Source organism: Eschrichtius robustus, chromosome 14 (assembly GCF_028021215.1).
Source record: "Eschrichtius robustus isolate mEscRob2 chromosome 14, mEscRob2.pri, whole genome shotgun sequence".
Taxonomy (NCBI): Eukaryota; Metazoa; Chordata; class Mammalia; order Artiodactyla; family Eschrichtiidae; genus Eschrichtius; species Eschrichtius robustus.
In genome coordinates this window covers 72,561,761-72,576,386 of record NC_090837.1, presented here as the reverse complement: position 1 = coordinate 72,576,386, position 14,626 = coordinate 72,561,761, and the positions used below count along the sequence as shown (strand labels likewise).

Sequence of the window (14,626 nt, the reverse complement as noted above, 5' to 3'; positions counted from 1 at the left end):
CTCAAATTTTTTGCCACTCTGCACATGTCCATGAGTAACTGTGAAAGCACTGTAAGTATTGATTTTAGGGTTACAAATAAATTTTAGCAAGTAGGTTAATTTGTAAATATGGATGATACACAAATAATAAGGTTCAACTGGATCTATCTTTGAAAAGGTGATATTTAAGCTAAGACCTGAAGTATTGATAGGAATAGACATTTGGTGAGGTGTGGTGTTTACCAAAAATGAAGCATATTTGAGGCAGAGTGAATAGAAAACATAAAAGCCCTGAAATATAAAAAATATTGATATGTTCCAGAAATGAAAGAAAAGTTCAGAATGACTACAAAATAGGGAATGGGGTTGGGAGCTAGCAAGTACATGGGAATCAGGCTGTGCAAGGTATTATAAACCATGTCAAGGATTGGGTCTTTATCCTAATTGTCCTGAGAAGCCATCAGGGGATCTCAGAACAGTAGTCACATGGGGAAGATTATCATCGTATCTGTGGGGGATGGGTTAAATGGAAAAGAAAACAAAGTTCAAAAGACCGGCTAAGAGATGATGGGAGATAATGATGCTTTGAACAATGATAGTAGCAGTGGGGAATGGAGAAAATGTAGAAAGATTTGAGAAATATTTAAGGCAGAAAGCTTATTAAAGGTTTGGCTAGGAAGGAAACTTGAGCAAGAATGGTGAGGATGCTTGAGGAGTTTCTTCATCTTGATATGTTTAATTTAAAGGTCTGGAAGACATCTAAGAGGTGATAGCTAGTAACAGTGGGGTCTGGAGCTCAGGAAGAAAACTAGTTGGGAGATATTGATCTGAGATATTGATCTCAGAGTTGTTAGTGCAGAGACATTACTGAAGCCATGAGAGTGATAAAAGCATTTGTGGAGGAAGTGCAGCTTGAGAAAAACAAAAGTGGCCGAGAGCAGATTCCTGAGAATCCCAACCTTTGAGGTTAGATAATAGAAGGGAAGGAAGAGGAGAAGGAGGAAGAAAAGGGGAGGAAAATGGATTGCCTCAACATTTTTTACTTCCAAAGGGGAATGTGTCTGGGGAGATGGACCCTGTCTGGGAGATGGACCCTCTCTGGGGAACTCTGTAATGTTGAGGATCGTTCACTGGCCATGAAATCCCAAGAAGTGGTGTGTTGGTTCATGATGCCATAGTTTCCTGGGCATAAATTTTTTTTTTTTAAACATCTTTATTGAAGTATAATTGCCTTACAATGGTGTGTTAGCTTCTGCTTTATAACAAAGTGAATCAGTTATACATATACAATATGTTCCCATTTCTCTTCCCTCTTGCATCTCCCTCCCTCCCACCCTCCCCATCCCACCCCTCTAGGTGGTCACAAAGCACCGAGCTGATCTCCCTGTGCTATGCGGCTGCTTCCCACTAGTTATCTATTTTACATTTGGTAGTGTATATATGCACTACCAAATGGGCATAAATTTAATAAAGGAAATATGAAACTACATTTGTTTTCAAATAGCAAAGCAATTTAAACTATTTAAAATGTTTATTTCTCCCTAGCAAATACCCAGAATCCCTTGATGAGAAATTTTTTTATGCAGCCAAACATTTAAATCACTGTAACAAGGGAAAAGGAGGGGAAGATAAACAGCCTTCTGTCATTTATGGATTCATGTTTATAAGACAAAAATGTTCGTCATTGCCTCCTAAGTACTACTCTCCCTGCCCCCCACACACACAGATTGTCAGGGAAACTTTCTCGCCTAGCCTCACCCTCTCTGTTTTCTTGTCCTTTTTGTAATGTGGAATTGCCTTTTGATTCCTGGCTGTTCCAGCCCATCCAGTGAATGGTGTGGTACATATGAATTTGCAACAATGAGAAATCTCTAAGATGAACTTCCATTAAAAAGGTTTTCTCTTCTCTTCACTCTCTTCTCTTTCCTAGCTCTCTGAACTTCGAGGCCAGCCCTTGTTTAAATTTTACCTGGCAGGAAATAACTTACATCTTTGGCCAAGCTAACAGTTATTCATAAATAGATACACAAGAGATGAGTTTTCACCTGTAATTCTCTTCCCCTGATAAATTCTAATGCATCCTTCAAACTCCAGATTAACTACCACTTTTTACATGAAATGAAATTAGATGCTCCTTACTTGATGCTCCCGAACTGTTCTGTTTATATATCTCTATTCGTAGCTCTGACTGTGCTGAATTGTAATTGTCTTGCCAATTACAACTGGCAGATTTTGAGTCTCTAAACAGTAGGTGTCTAACTTGTTTGATTCAACTTTGAATTCTCAGTGCCTTGCACTTAGTAGCTATTTAATAATTATGCGAACAAGTGACTAAATTCATGTCAAACATCAGCTTGTAGCAGCTTCTTAAGCCTAAATGGATGACTCCAAATGCCATCCTTTTCTGGACTCCCAGGGAAATCTCTTTCTCCTCTCTAAGTGTTTGAGAAGCCTCCAGATGTAGCACATCCTATCAGACACTCCTTCAAAGCATTTGTAATTCTCCAAAGGCAGATTTAGTGGGTCGAATGTTCCCCCTGAATTCTTGGCCACCTAGAACCTCAGAATGTGACCTTAATTGAAAATAGGGCCTTTATTAGTTAAGGATTTTGAGACGAAATCATCCTGGATTTAGGGTGGTTCCTAAATCCAACGACTTCTGTCCCTATAAGAAGATGAGACGACACAAAGAGACATATGGAGAAGAAGGCCATGTGAAGATAGAGGCAGAGACCAGAAATAGAGAACACAGCTCAAGGACATTGAATGCCAGGGATTGCCAGGATCTACCCAGAGTTAGGAAGAGGCCAGGAGGATTCTTTCTTGGAGTCTTCAGAAGGATCATGACCCCACTGACACCTTGTTTTCAGACTTGTAGCCTCCAGGGTGGTGAGAGAATAAGTTTCTTTTTTTTTTTAAGCCACTAAGTTTGTGGTAATTTGTTACAGCAGCCCTAAGAATTGAACACAGTAAGGAAGAGGCTCTTCCAGGGAATAGTGAAGACTTCCTGAGGGCTCCAATTCAATCACCTCTCTGCAGCAAAATATCCGCCTCAGGATTTGCTGCTGGATAGAAAAATATTCAAGGCCATTGGGCCAATATAAAATGCACCAAATCAGAGTGAAGTCCCATAAGAGAGCCTGAAGTCAGCAAGGTTAACTGCAGCAGCTTAAAGTACAGTGAGGTGGTCCAGAGCTATAATTCTCAAGGTGGTGTCAAGTTGGGATCTGCTTGACAAACTCATTGCTCTTAACTTTTGCAGCTGGGGTCTCCTTAGCCCTGCAGGCAGTTCAGTGGTAACTGGGGCTCAGAAACCAACTATTCTTCTAAGCAGGAAAAAGAGGAAGAATCTAGAACTAAAAGGCATCAGACTAGTTTCTGTTTCTACTATGTGCTTGACATTTAATTCCAGCCCCTGAGACTTCTGCCTTGTGATCTAACTCCCAACATGCACCCTGCCATGATTACATCTCCCTGTTTATGATTAACAAACTCTCTTATGTACTAATCTCCTCACTGTAAGTTCTTCCTATTGCCTTACCTTACTTAAACCATCCCCCAGAATAGTCATTATATTTGTAACTACATGCTTAGTCTCTGTCTCCCTTACTTATCAGCTCCAGGAGTACCATTGTCATATTCATTGCTCTTTCCCTACTGCCTATCACACTGCCTGTAATATAGTAGGAACTTAATATAGAATTTATTTATACCTCTGTTTCGGTCCCTCTGATCATTCCTGTCTTTTTATGCCTCCACCACAAAGAACCCATATTTCTCCCAAATCAGAATTTTTCCTTGTGTCTTAGTACTTTCAAAAATTGAGTACTGGCCATGAACCTCAGGGTCATCACTAGGTCCTCTAATAATGGCTGTCCCCACTCCTTAGACACTATGCACATATCTAGACTTTCTCAGTTTTCTCAAGAAAAAAACTGCATTTTTCTGCATTTTTCTTCTATGCAAAAACTGCATTCAAATCTGTCTCATCACTGTCAAAACCTTGAAAGAAAAGGGAAGCAGTTCAGCACCTTGGACAGCTCTAAGCCATCCTAACGATTGTTTGTTGCTACTACTTTGGCTCTTCAAAGAACTTGATGCCTCCCTTGGATAATTGCCTTTGGCCCCATAATGGCTCTTGAACTTAAAGAAATCCCAAGTCATTGATGTTAATCTCTTCCCTTTGTAAGCAGAGAAGTGGCCTTCTCCTCTCCAACCAGACTTTGGATCTGAAAGCAGGATCCTATCATCGGCAGGGAAAGAAAGATTTTTGCGTCTTCATTGAGCCCAAGTGGTTGGGATACTAGGGTCAGGAGAGGAACAAGGTTCTGTGCCTAACTTCTTCTTTATAGTAACTTTCTCTTCCAGAGATGAAAGTTTAAATATTAATATAAGTCAAGACAGCTAGATATGTATAATGAACTTCCACATACCCATCACATGGATTCAACACATGATTTGTCACACCTGCTTTACCCTTTTAACCTTTTTTTTCTTTTTGGTTTCTTTTTGGTTGCTGAAAGATATAAAATCAAATCCTGAACCTCATGTCATTTCACCCGAACATATTTAGTATTCTTCTCTTTTAAAAGTAGATATTTTCTCAATGCCATTATCACACTTAACAATGATTTATTTATGTCATCCAATTTCCACTCCATATGCAAATTTCCTTAATAACATAAAAAATGTCTTTGTACTTTTGGTTTTATGTGAATCAGGATGCAAACAAGGTCCACACAGCATATTTAGTTGTTATGCTTCTTTAGTCTCCTTTAATGAAGAGCCATACCTAATCCCTTTATTTTTTCATGCCATTGACTGTTGAAGGAACTGGGTCCAATGATCTACAAAATTTCCACACTCCAGACCTTCCTGTTTGCTTCTTCATGGTATCATTGCTTCCTTATGCCCCATATTTTCTACGATCTGGAGGTCAGCTCTAAAGGCTTGATTAGCTTCAGGTTCAACATTCTTTGGCAAGAATGCCTTATAGGTGGTATCAAGGCTACTTTAAAATGGGACCTGTGTCCTTCATATTACATCACAGCTGTCTCAGTCTTACTGATGTTCACATCTAATGGTGGATCCAGGGGCTGTCTGCTTGATTCCTCCATTGTAAAGTTCCCCCCATCACTCTTCATCTAATGGCTTCTCCCAGTGATGATCAATTAGGTTACAAATGATTTTCTAATTGTTATTTCTTATCCACTTATTAGCTAGAATTCTTCTGTAAAAAATTGTCCCTCAGGCTATTTGATTACCATGAAATATAGTTCATAGATGAAAATCAAGATAAATGATTAATTCTTCCCCTTAATTCCAATTACCCAGATAGCTTTTACAACACTGAACAAATTATAACAGAGTGTTTATTTTCTAATTCATCTTGTTCTTCTTGCTTGCTTCCTTTGAAAACTCTGATGAAATGAAGAATTTTTTTTATCACAGAATGAATTTATATATTTTCTTTTGAATAATATAAATTCATAGAAATATAAAGGACCACAGAAATCACGTACTTTAACCCAGTCACATTGCTCAAGTAAGGAAACTGAGGCATGGAGATATTATAATACGTTCAGTATGGTGGGTGTACTGAGAATGCAGTCCAGATTTGCCGAATCCATGTGTGTCATTCTGGGCATCCCAGTTTGGATGATGTACATGTGAAAGTGTCTGTGGAAGAATAATAGCTAGATTCTTGTATTCTTTAATAGCTAGGACTGTGATGGTTCCATATCTCATTTCAAACCACCTATTTATCTTGTTTAAGAAATTTTGTTTACTCACATGGACCTTAGCTTGACCAAAAAAAAAAACCTGAGAGTTCACTATAGAAAGTAAATATAATGTATCAATTCTATGTTTATTGAGCATTAAGTCAATATCCCTGTGATGCAATCAAGAAGTCATAAGACCTGGTTCCCACACCTTAAAATCTAACTGGATAGGGAGGGTGGGAGGGAGGGAGATGCAAGAGGGAAGAGATATGGGAATATATGTATATGTATAACTGATTCACTTTGTTATAAAGCAGAAACTAATACACCATTGTAAAGCAATTATACTTCAATAAAGATGTTTTTAAAAAAATCTAACTGGAAAAGTCAGACACACAACATAAAATCACCATAAAAGAGTTAGTTCATGTTCATGACCTCAATAGCAAAGATTTCCCAAGCCATCTGTGTTCATAGCCAAGTGAATGGACAGATGATGAATGCTATGGGACTGGGGAGTTTGGAGGGTCTCATGGAGGAGGTGGGGCCTAAGTTGTCCAGAGGATAGGTGGGAATTTAGGGCAGGGAAATAGCTTGGAGCCTTAATGAAGAGGAAGGAAATGCTAAAGTGGTGCTGAATAAATCTATCTAACTGGGGTGGAGGATTTGCATTAGGGGTCTTCCTTATTGAGGTAAGGAATGAAGTGTATGGAGACAGGGTGAAGAAAGCCCTACATATGAAAACACAGAATTGGACCCTTTTTCCCATCAGGTATGGAAGGCCACTGAGGAACTGCAGGTAATAGACGGCATGATGAAATCCAGGAAGCATGTAACAGTCAGTCTCGCTCCCATTCAGAATCTGCCCTCTCTTGGCTGGAAAGATTGGGACCCCATGCTCATTCAGTTTTTAAGCTTTTTTCTTATAGTAAACCTTAGGACATTTGGGATAAAATAATCAATTCTACTAGCGCAGGCCACTGCTCCCTGGTGGGGCTTTGAATTATTTTCCCCCTCCACTCACAGAATGTTACCACCAGTGTCCTTCTTCCTTGTTCTTCCCTATTCACTAATAGTGCACACTCATGCATTCAATAAACATTTGTTGAATAATGTGCTAAGCATTGCTCTAGGCACTAAAATATAGTGGTGGATATATCAGGCAAGACCCCTGCTTTCATGGGGCTTACAACCTAGTAAAAGACAGACAATATATAGACAATGTGCAAGGAAATAAAAACAAAATTATTTCAGATTGTGAAATGGGTATATGTTGATGTGATGGCAAGTAACTGAGGATGAGGAAACCTCTGCAAATAGTGTGGTTAGGAAAGGTCTTCCCAAAGACAGGACATTTGATCTGACACCTCAGTGATGAAACACTATGGGCATTCAGAGCCTGGGGTATATTGTTCCAAGCAGACAAAAAAGTATACGCAAAGTTTCCAAGGCAAGACTGGATTTCATATATTAAGGTACTAAAAGGCCAGTGTAAGTGAAATATAGTAAGTAAAATTGCAAGTAGTATGAAATGAAATCAGAATGGAAAGGGACAAAGTCATGTCGATTCTTAGAGTTGTTAGTGAGCTGTTTGTATTTTATTCTGAGAGTGCTGGGAAGCCATTGAAGGGTTTTCTATGGAGAAGTCACAAAATCCGATTTATGATTTTAAAAGATCACTATGATGCATGTAGAAGTATAGTAATTATACCATTGCATATAGAAGTAAAAGTCTGGTTAGCAACTAATTATCCATCAATAAGAACAAGGTAGAAAATTTCTTTTGTGTGCATACAATGGAATACCATGCAACTGTGAAAAAGGATGGGCAGATATTTATGTACTGATATAGACTGTAAGTGAAAAGGTAAGATGTCAGGCAGTGTGGAGTGTTTGCTATATTTGTGTAAAAAAATAAAGTAGGACTCTAAAAGAGGAGACTTTGTAAAGAAATGGATTCTCTAATGGTACAATTCAGATGGTTCCCTATTGGTCTATGGTGGAGACCATCCAGGTAGTGCTGGACACACAACTAGCCATGCTATAACTGTGGGTCTGTCAACTTCTCTGGTGTCTTCACCAGCAGAACCCAGCCACATGGCATCAGCCTGCCCAGAGCTGCCTGTTCCCATGTTTGATAGGTTATTAGTCTAGAAAGTTGTGGTAGGATCCCTGTTAATCACATCCAACATTTCCAAAACAAGGCAACTAAATACGCAGTGAGCATGAAGCTGAGAATGAAGCTTCTTTATCTCAGAATGGTTGGGGTTAGCCTGCTATTTACCATGGAAGAAGTTTCTTTGCAGAATCAAACTTGAAAAGAGAACTGGGGATGGGGTGAGACAATGCCATGCTTTCAGAGGAGAGAGGACAGGGGGATGCAGAGGGAAGGGAGCAACCTGCCAAGAAGCAGCAGGGCAACCCAGGCCAGGTAGGCTCCTCCTCTGGTTGTCTTCAGCCACACACTGGGGCACTGGATTGCCTGTGGATAAAGTCAAAGCCAGCCCAGAATCCACCCTTCCCGTCAGCCCACTGCTTTCCTCTGTCACCACCCTGCCTGGAGCTCAGGAAGTGTAATTCAGGAGTCAAACCTGCCCAGGATGTAGAGCAGGGTGAAGAGTGCATTCCAGCAACAGAAGTGATCTCATGATGACCCACCTCTCCGGTTAATGTCATCCCCCTCCACTAACACTCACACACACTCATGCACACACTAACACAAAATTCTCATTGACTCCCATTGATCATTATTGCCATATCATAGAAAGACCATCATCCTGGAGGAGAAGAGATGACTCTGATACATTAAGCCAAGGTGTGGCTCTGGGACCAGCAGAACCAGCAGCACTGAGAACTGGTTAGAGAAAGAAATTCCTGGACCCCACTACAAACCTACTGAATCAGAATCTCTGGGGGTGGGGCCCAGTTATCTGTTTTAACAAAGCCCTGCAGGTAATTGCGATGCAGGCTCAAGTTCTCAGCCTTGGCTACACATTGGAATCACCTGGGAAGCTTTAAAGACTGTTGATGCCTGGGTCACGCTCCAGAGATCCTGTAGTAGTTGATTTGGGTAAGGCCTGGACAGGGAATCACCTCATTCATATTCTCTGTCTCTCTCTCTCTCTCTCTCTCTCACACACACACACACACACACAGGGTAGGGGGTTGAGGGAGAGCAAAGAATGTCTTCCACTGGGACATCTTCCAACAGGACCAACGATTTGTCTTTTCTTCCTCTGCCTCCCTCTTCACTCCCTCTTCCTTCCTACGTTCTGCTCTCGAAGCCTGTTAGGACTGCTTCCATGGGTCTGACATGCACCATCTCTAGACTGAATACTTCGAGTCTTATTAAGCAGTTTAGTTAGTGTATAATAGTATCAGGAATCATCTCAGAAAGCAACCAATTTACAAACTTACAGATGGAACTGGTCCTAATGCAGGAAAGTAAATATATTTATTTTTTAAAAAGTTTATCATGGGCTTCCCTGGTGGCGCAGTGGTTGAGAATCTGCCTGCCAATGCAGGGGACACAGGTTCGAGCCCTGGTCTGGGAAGATCCCACATGCCGCAGAGCGACTAGGCCTGTAAGCCACAATTGCTGAGCCTGCGCGTCTAGAGCCTGTGCTCCGCAACAAGAGAGGCTGCGATAGTGAGAGGCCCGCGCACCGCAATGAAGAGTGGCCCCCACTTGCCGCAACTAGAGAAAGCCCTCGCACAGAAATAAAGACCCAACACAGCCATAAATAAATAAATAAAAAAAATTTTTTAAAAAAAAGTTTATCATAAATACTGACATTTTAAAATAAAGCACCTTAAGTGTATCTAACAGAATGTAAACACTCGAGCAGTTTGATGCCCACATTTATCCACTTAAACGAATACCCAGACTGTTACTAGTCAAATATTTTACATCATTTCTTAATCTTTTTGAACTTATATTCTATGTGATTCTGAAAAGATGAGGAACAGGGAGGTGAAGTAACTTGCCCAAGGTCACATAGCATGTATATGGCAGCTCTGGGTATGAATCCAGATATCTTGCTTTGGATTCTGTTATTTCAATTTATTACTAACCATTTGTTATTTACATTTTGAATTTAAATAAAACTTAAAATATGCATGCCAAAAAAATTTTGTTGATAAAATAACTCACCACTTTTTAACTCGACAGAACTATTTTAAAATTTAACTTGTTTTAGGACTCGCTGTTTTCCACTTTCAGTAAAGATCTATGTTTTAAAACATATGAAGTACTTTTTACACTGGGAATGAAGCTATACTAGGACTGCCAGTATGTATGCTCTGCCCATGAGCCTTAATATCTACTCCCTGTGGACTGGGCAACTGGAAGTGTGTGTCCATCTTTGTGTGTCTCTTTGTGTTTATAACCCTTGAGACCAATGGCAAGATCTAGAGTTGTTGCTTTGAGCAGTGTCTGATCCTAGAGAATGGCTTTTTGTTGGGGACAGTGGGACTCCCCCATGGCCCCAGGTGGCACGAGAAGGCAAGATGTGAGAATAGAATATATACATGCCTTCCTTGTAGGGTTACCTTGTGGACATACTGTGGACATATACATATTAAATGACATACACGGACCCTCTAAGAGTTCATGAACCCAAGTTAAGGATTTTGCAAGAGAATTATAGCCTCTGGGCTAGAAGTGTCTCAGAGATAATCTAACCCAACCCTTCATTTCATCAACAAGTAGACAAAGGCCCAGGAGGACAGAGGACTTGTCCAGGGCCACACAGCCAGTGGGCAGGGGGAGTGGAAGTCTGATAGGGGAGGGAGAGAGAGCACGTTCAGCTCCCAGTCTCCATGTCTCTTTCCTACAGGGATATTTCCTGGCTGGCACCTGAGCTATGTCGACGTGAAGGACAATTCCCGCGATGAGACCTTCCGTTTCCAATGTGACTGCTGGCTCTCCAAGAATGAGGGCGACAGGCAGACGGTCCGCGACTTTGCCTGTGCCAACAATGAGATCCACGATGAGCTGGAGGAGACCAGTACGTGGGGAGACCGGTGGGCCCTGCTTAGATTCAGCCTGGGCTGAATCTTCAGTTAAACGAGAGTTAGCTCAGGAGGGAGGTGGGAACAATGTTGGAAAATCTAAAGAAGGAACTCTTACAGCTGCAGGGGAATCAGATGCCCAATGAAGGAAATAATATTGGAGAGGTGCATGAGTAAGCACCCTAAATGTTGTTTCGTGGACCTGGAACAGCCAAGATACGGGTACCAGCTCATGGCCCCAAATCACAGGGACTAATTAGGTAGAGGGAAACCCACAGGGGACAAGCTTACTCTGCCCTGAGGGCTGGGCTGGGCTGGGCAGTTTGATGTGATGCTCCCTCTTGTTTATTTTTTTGTCATGGACTCTCTCCAACTGATGTCTATGACAACAGCCACCAAATCAAGCCTTCCCGGAAACAGAATGTGCAGGGCAGCCAGCTTCTCCACCAACCACTTTCTCTTTGGTTCCTTCCTCAGGGGATGTTTAAAGGGAAAGAGTAATTGGTCCCTAAGGTGGATAGCCATCCAGGACCAGGGAAGTGTTTCTTTCATACGGATGCTAGTATCTGCGTCCAACAGATTTGACAAAGGCTTATCAATAGCACAGCCTGATGTGAAGAAAGGATTTTCCAACCTTAGTTATCAAGGTAACACTAGCTGCATGAAGACATAAACCCCCAAATCTCAATGGCTAAATACAACAAAATTTGTTTCTCACTCACGTAATAAACTGTCCAGTGCGAGTGTTTGGCAAGAGGCCTTCCACACTGTGATTCAGGGACCCAAGCTCTTCTCACCTGTCTGACATTTTCAACACGTGACTCCCACATTCCTTGCAGAGGGAAGAGAGCATGGAGAAGGCACACTCCCCTACCTTCTTATATTAACTCACATTCTATTAGTCATGCAGCTCTACCTAGATGTAAAGGCATCTGGGTAATGCCATACCTGGCTGGACAGTCACTCCCTGGCAAGCACTGTACACCACGTGGCAAGGGAAGCATGGATCCTTGGTGGAAAGCCACTCAGCCTTCTCCACCATGCCGTCCAAACTACCCAATGATGGACTTAGCTACGTCAAGAGGTAGTGAACACTGATGTCCCTGGGAGCATTCAAACAAGGGCCAACTACTCATCTGTCAGCTTTACTGCATGGGGATTCCTGCCCTAATGCAGAGGGTGAACTCTCAGCTTCTGTAATTACACTTACTGGCAAGTTACTGGGGGCCCAGTTTTATTTTAGATGCTAAGTGCGATGCACACTGCTTTGTGATTTCTTGTTTATTTGTATTGACCTTTGTCCATGTGTAGTTCTCCCTACACAACTGTAAGCTCCCAAAGGTCGAGGACAAAATCACTCATGTTTGTAGCCCTCTGCAGCTCTCTAGGCTTTGGGACTTAGTAGGTACATAAGTCGTTAGTGCTCAGCAAATGGAAGAAGATGCAGTCAGTCGTTTTCCTTAGAGCCTCACGATCTCATTAGAGGGAGAGGCTAATATACAAATGCCAACACAAGCAATAGAGGTTCCTTGGGCCATTGGTGTTCAGGGGAGAAGAGATTTGTGAGGCTGGGAGAATAACCACTGAGCTTCCTTCCCAGATTTCCTGCCAAACAGCTGCTAAGGCCTACGGGATTTGGGTTGGCAGGGAGATCGGCAGAGGGGAAGCAGCACTTGCATTATTTCCAGAAGGATGTGTGTGGGCTAGAGATGGGAGGGCAGGGACACGGAGCCCAGGAGATGGCCTGGATCAGTCCATCTTTACTAGGAGCCTGCAGAGGGCAGAGTGGCGCCCTCTAGGCTGCCCACAGGGGGACAGACAGTGACACCCATGTCCTAAGATGGAGGCTTATCCTGGGGAGAGCCAGGGACGCAGTTCAAGCCAATCATTTCAACCCGCAGCTAATTTTATTTAACCACTTGGCAAATACTTATTGAAAACCTACTAAGTGCCACGGCCTAGTGTGGGTTCTGGGGACACACTAATGAATAAAGCAGAGACCCTGCCCTCGTGGCACTTCCATTCTGTGTCTGTGTCCCCAGGGGCACCTCTGGGCACTTGGCTTGTGAGAATAAACATGCTCTCATACTTGAACAGAGCTTCACGTGTGTGAAAGCATTCCACACATGCCCTGCTTTCACCGGGTCCTCGCCACCCCACTCCCACCCTATGAGCTAGATAGGGGGCAAGTTCACCCCTCTATATCATAGGTAAGGAAAGCCAAAAACCAGAAGGTGAAGTGACATGTCTAAGGCCAACCATAGCTATTAGGACGCCTATATCCTGATTCCTAGACCAGGACTCATCGCACCACCGCAGCCTTATTGGGCCTGGCTGGTACTCCAGATGGATCCATTGCCCCACATTGTTTAGCCTCCTGTTTTCTGCCTTCATCTCCAACTCTTGTTAGCAGTTCCTGAAGCTGCTCCGCATCCTCTGCAAGCATCTGCCTCTGCAGGTGATTCCAATGTGCAGGCAAAGCTGAAAACCATTGGCAGCCTTCAAATAATACTGATGTCTGAGTCTCACCCCGGAGATTTTGTTGTAATCAATCCAGGCTAAGTCCTGAGCAGTAGGGTCACATGCTCATATGTGCATACACATACACACAGCACACACACATACATGCACACCCTCATGCATGCACACACACACACACACACACACACACATGCATACACACATGCACACCTGGGAGGACAAAAATCTCTCTCTCTCTGGAACATCCTCCAACGAGACCAATGTCTCCCTCTTTACAGCCCTCCTCCTTCTTATCCACCCTCACTTGAAGCCTTTTAGGGCTGCTCAGTCAGCCTTATCTGCAACATTTCCAGCCCAAATACAGTCCAACTTGATGGCCAACTCCCCAAGGATGGAAGACTCACTGCTCCAGAAGGCAGCTCTGTTTTAAAAAAAAAAAATTCATCTTTATATTTATGTTCTTGGAGTTTCTATCCCTTGGCAGTCCCAATGGGATGGGGTCAAACAGAAAATTTCAGGAGTGGTCAGGACCCTTGGTTGTACATGCCTGAACCCCAACCCTAAGCTGGCTCCAGCAAAAAGGGAGCATATTGGTTCCCAGAACTTGGAAGTTTCAGATGGAGCTGGCTGGGACTTGGCTGTCTCCAGAGGCTACAATGGTTTTAGTATGTTTGTCCCCCTTTTCCTCTTAACTGTTTCTTTCTCTACATCATGAGAAGATGGCAGCTGGTATCCGCAACCCCACAGCCTTCTAACTTAACAGCTTCTGTGGGAGGGAAGAGAGCGTCTCTTGGGGAATAATTCTGACTGTCCAGGCCCAGGACTCTCAGCCCCATGCAAACCACATGGTAGGAGCTCGCCAGAGAAGGGTCCTGACAACATGAGGTGGGGAAGGCGATGTGGAGCAGTAAGGTCCTGACCCCCACCAGATGCCCAGGCGTCCTCTGGTGCTCCTCCATGGAATCACGTGCCCCTGCAGTCCTGGCCTCAAGGCAAACACCTGTCTGTTCAGGAGCTGCTCACCTGATGGGATGTTGGATCCTCTCGGTGCATCCTGGGTTGCTGGTTCATCTCCCTTTGAGGGTGCCACGCCCAGAGCCCAGGCAAGATGTCAAAGGTGGCCAGATCTCCTCTCTCCTCTCCTGCCACCTGAACCACATTCACCACATTCACTAGCTTTGCTGGTGGCCCCTTCATGTGAGTGACTCGCACAGTGGCTGCTGAGCCTCTTTCTCCAGCCGGGCTGGTCCTGGGGGGTGTTGGCCCCGGGGTGAGCTTCATACGGACCCCTCCTAGGCTGGGCTCCTACCGGCCCCACTCTTTCAGGTCCCTGGTCCTCCTCTGTCCTTTCCTCCCAGCAACATATAAACAAAACTGAGAGTCATGCCTTCCACATTTTTATCAAGCCATTGATGGAATGACTTTCCAAG

The 14,626-nt window shown here is 43.2% G+C and overlaps 1 protein-coding gene across 2 annotated transcripts in view; it reads left to right on the top strand.

Annotated features, from left to right (window-relative positions):
• The window catches only part of LOXHD1 (lipoxygenase homology PLAT domains 1), a 220,700-nt gene that overhangs the window by 196,477 nt on the left and 9,597 nt on the right, over window positions 1-14,626 (top strand). For both annotated transcript variants that reach the window (XM_068563302.1, XM_068563301.1), the window contains one exon: window positions 10,541-10,711. In XM_068563302.1, the coding sequence (XP_068419403.1) occupies window positions 10,541-10,711 (171 nt within the window). The remainder of the gene's footprint in view (window positions 1-10,540; window positions 10,712-14,626) is intronic.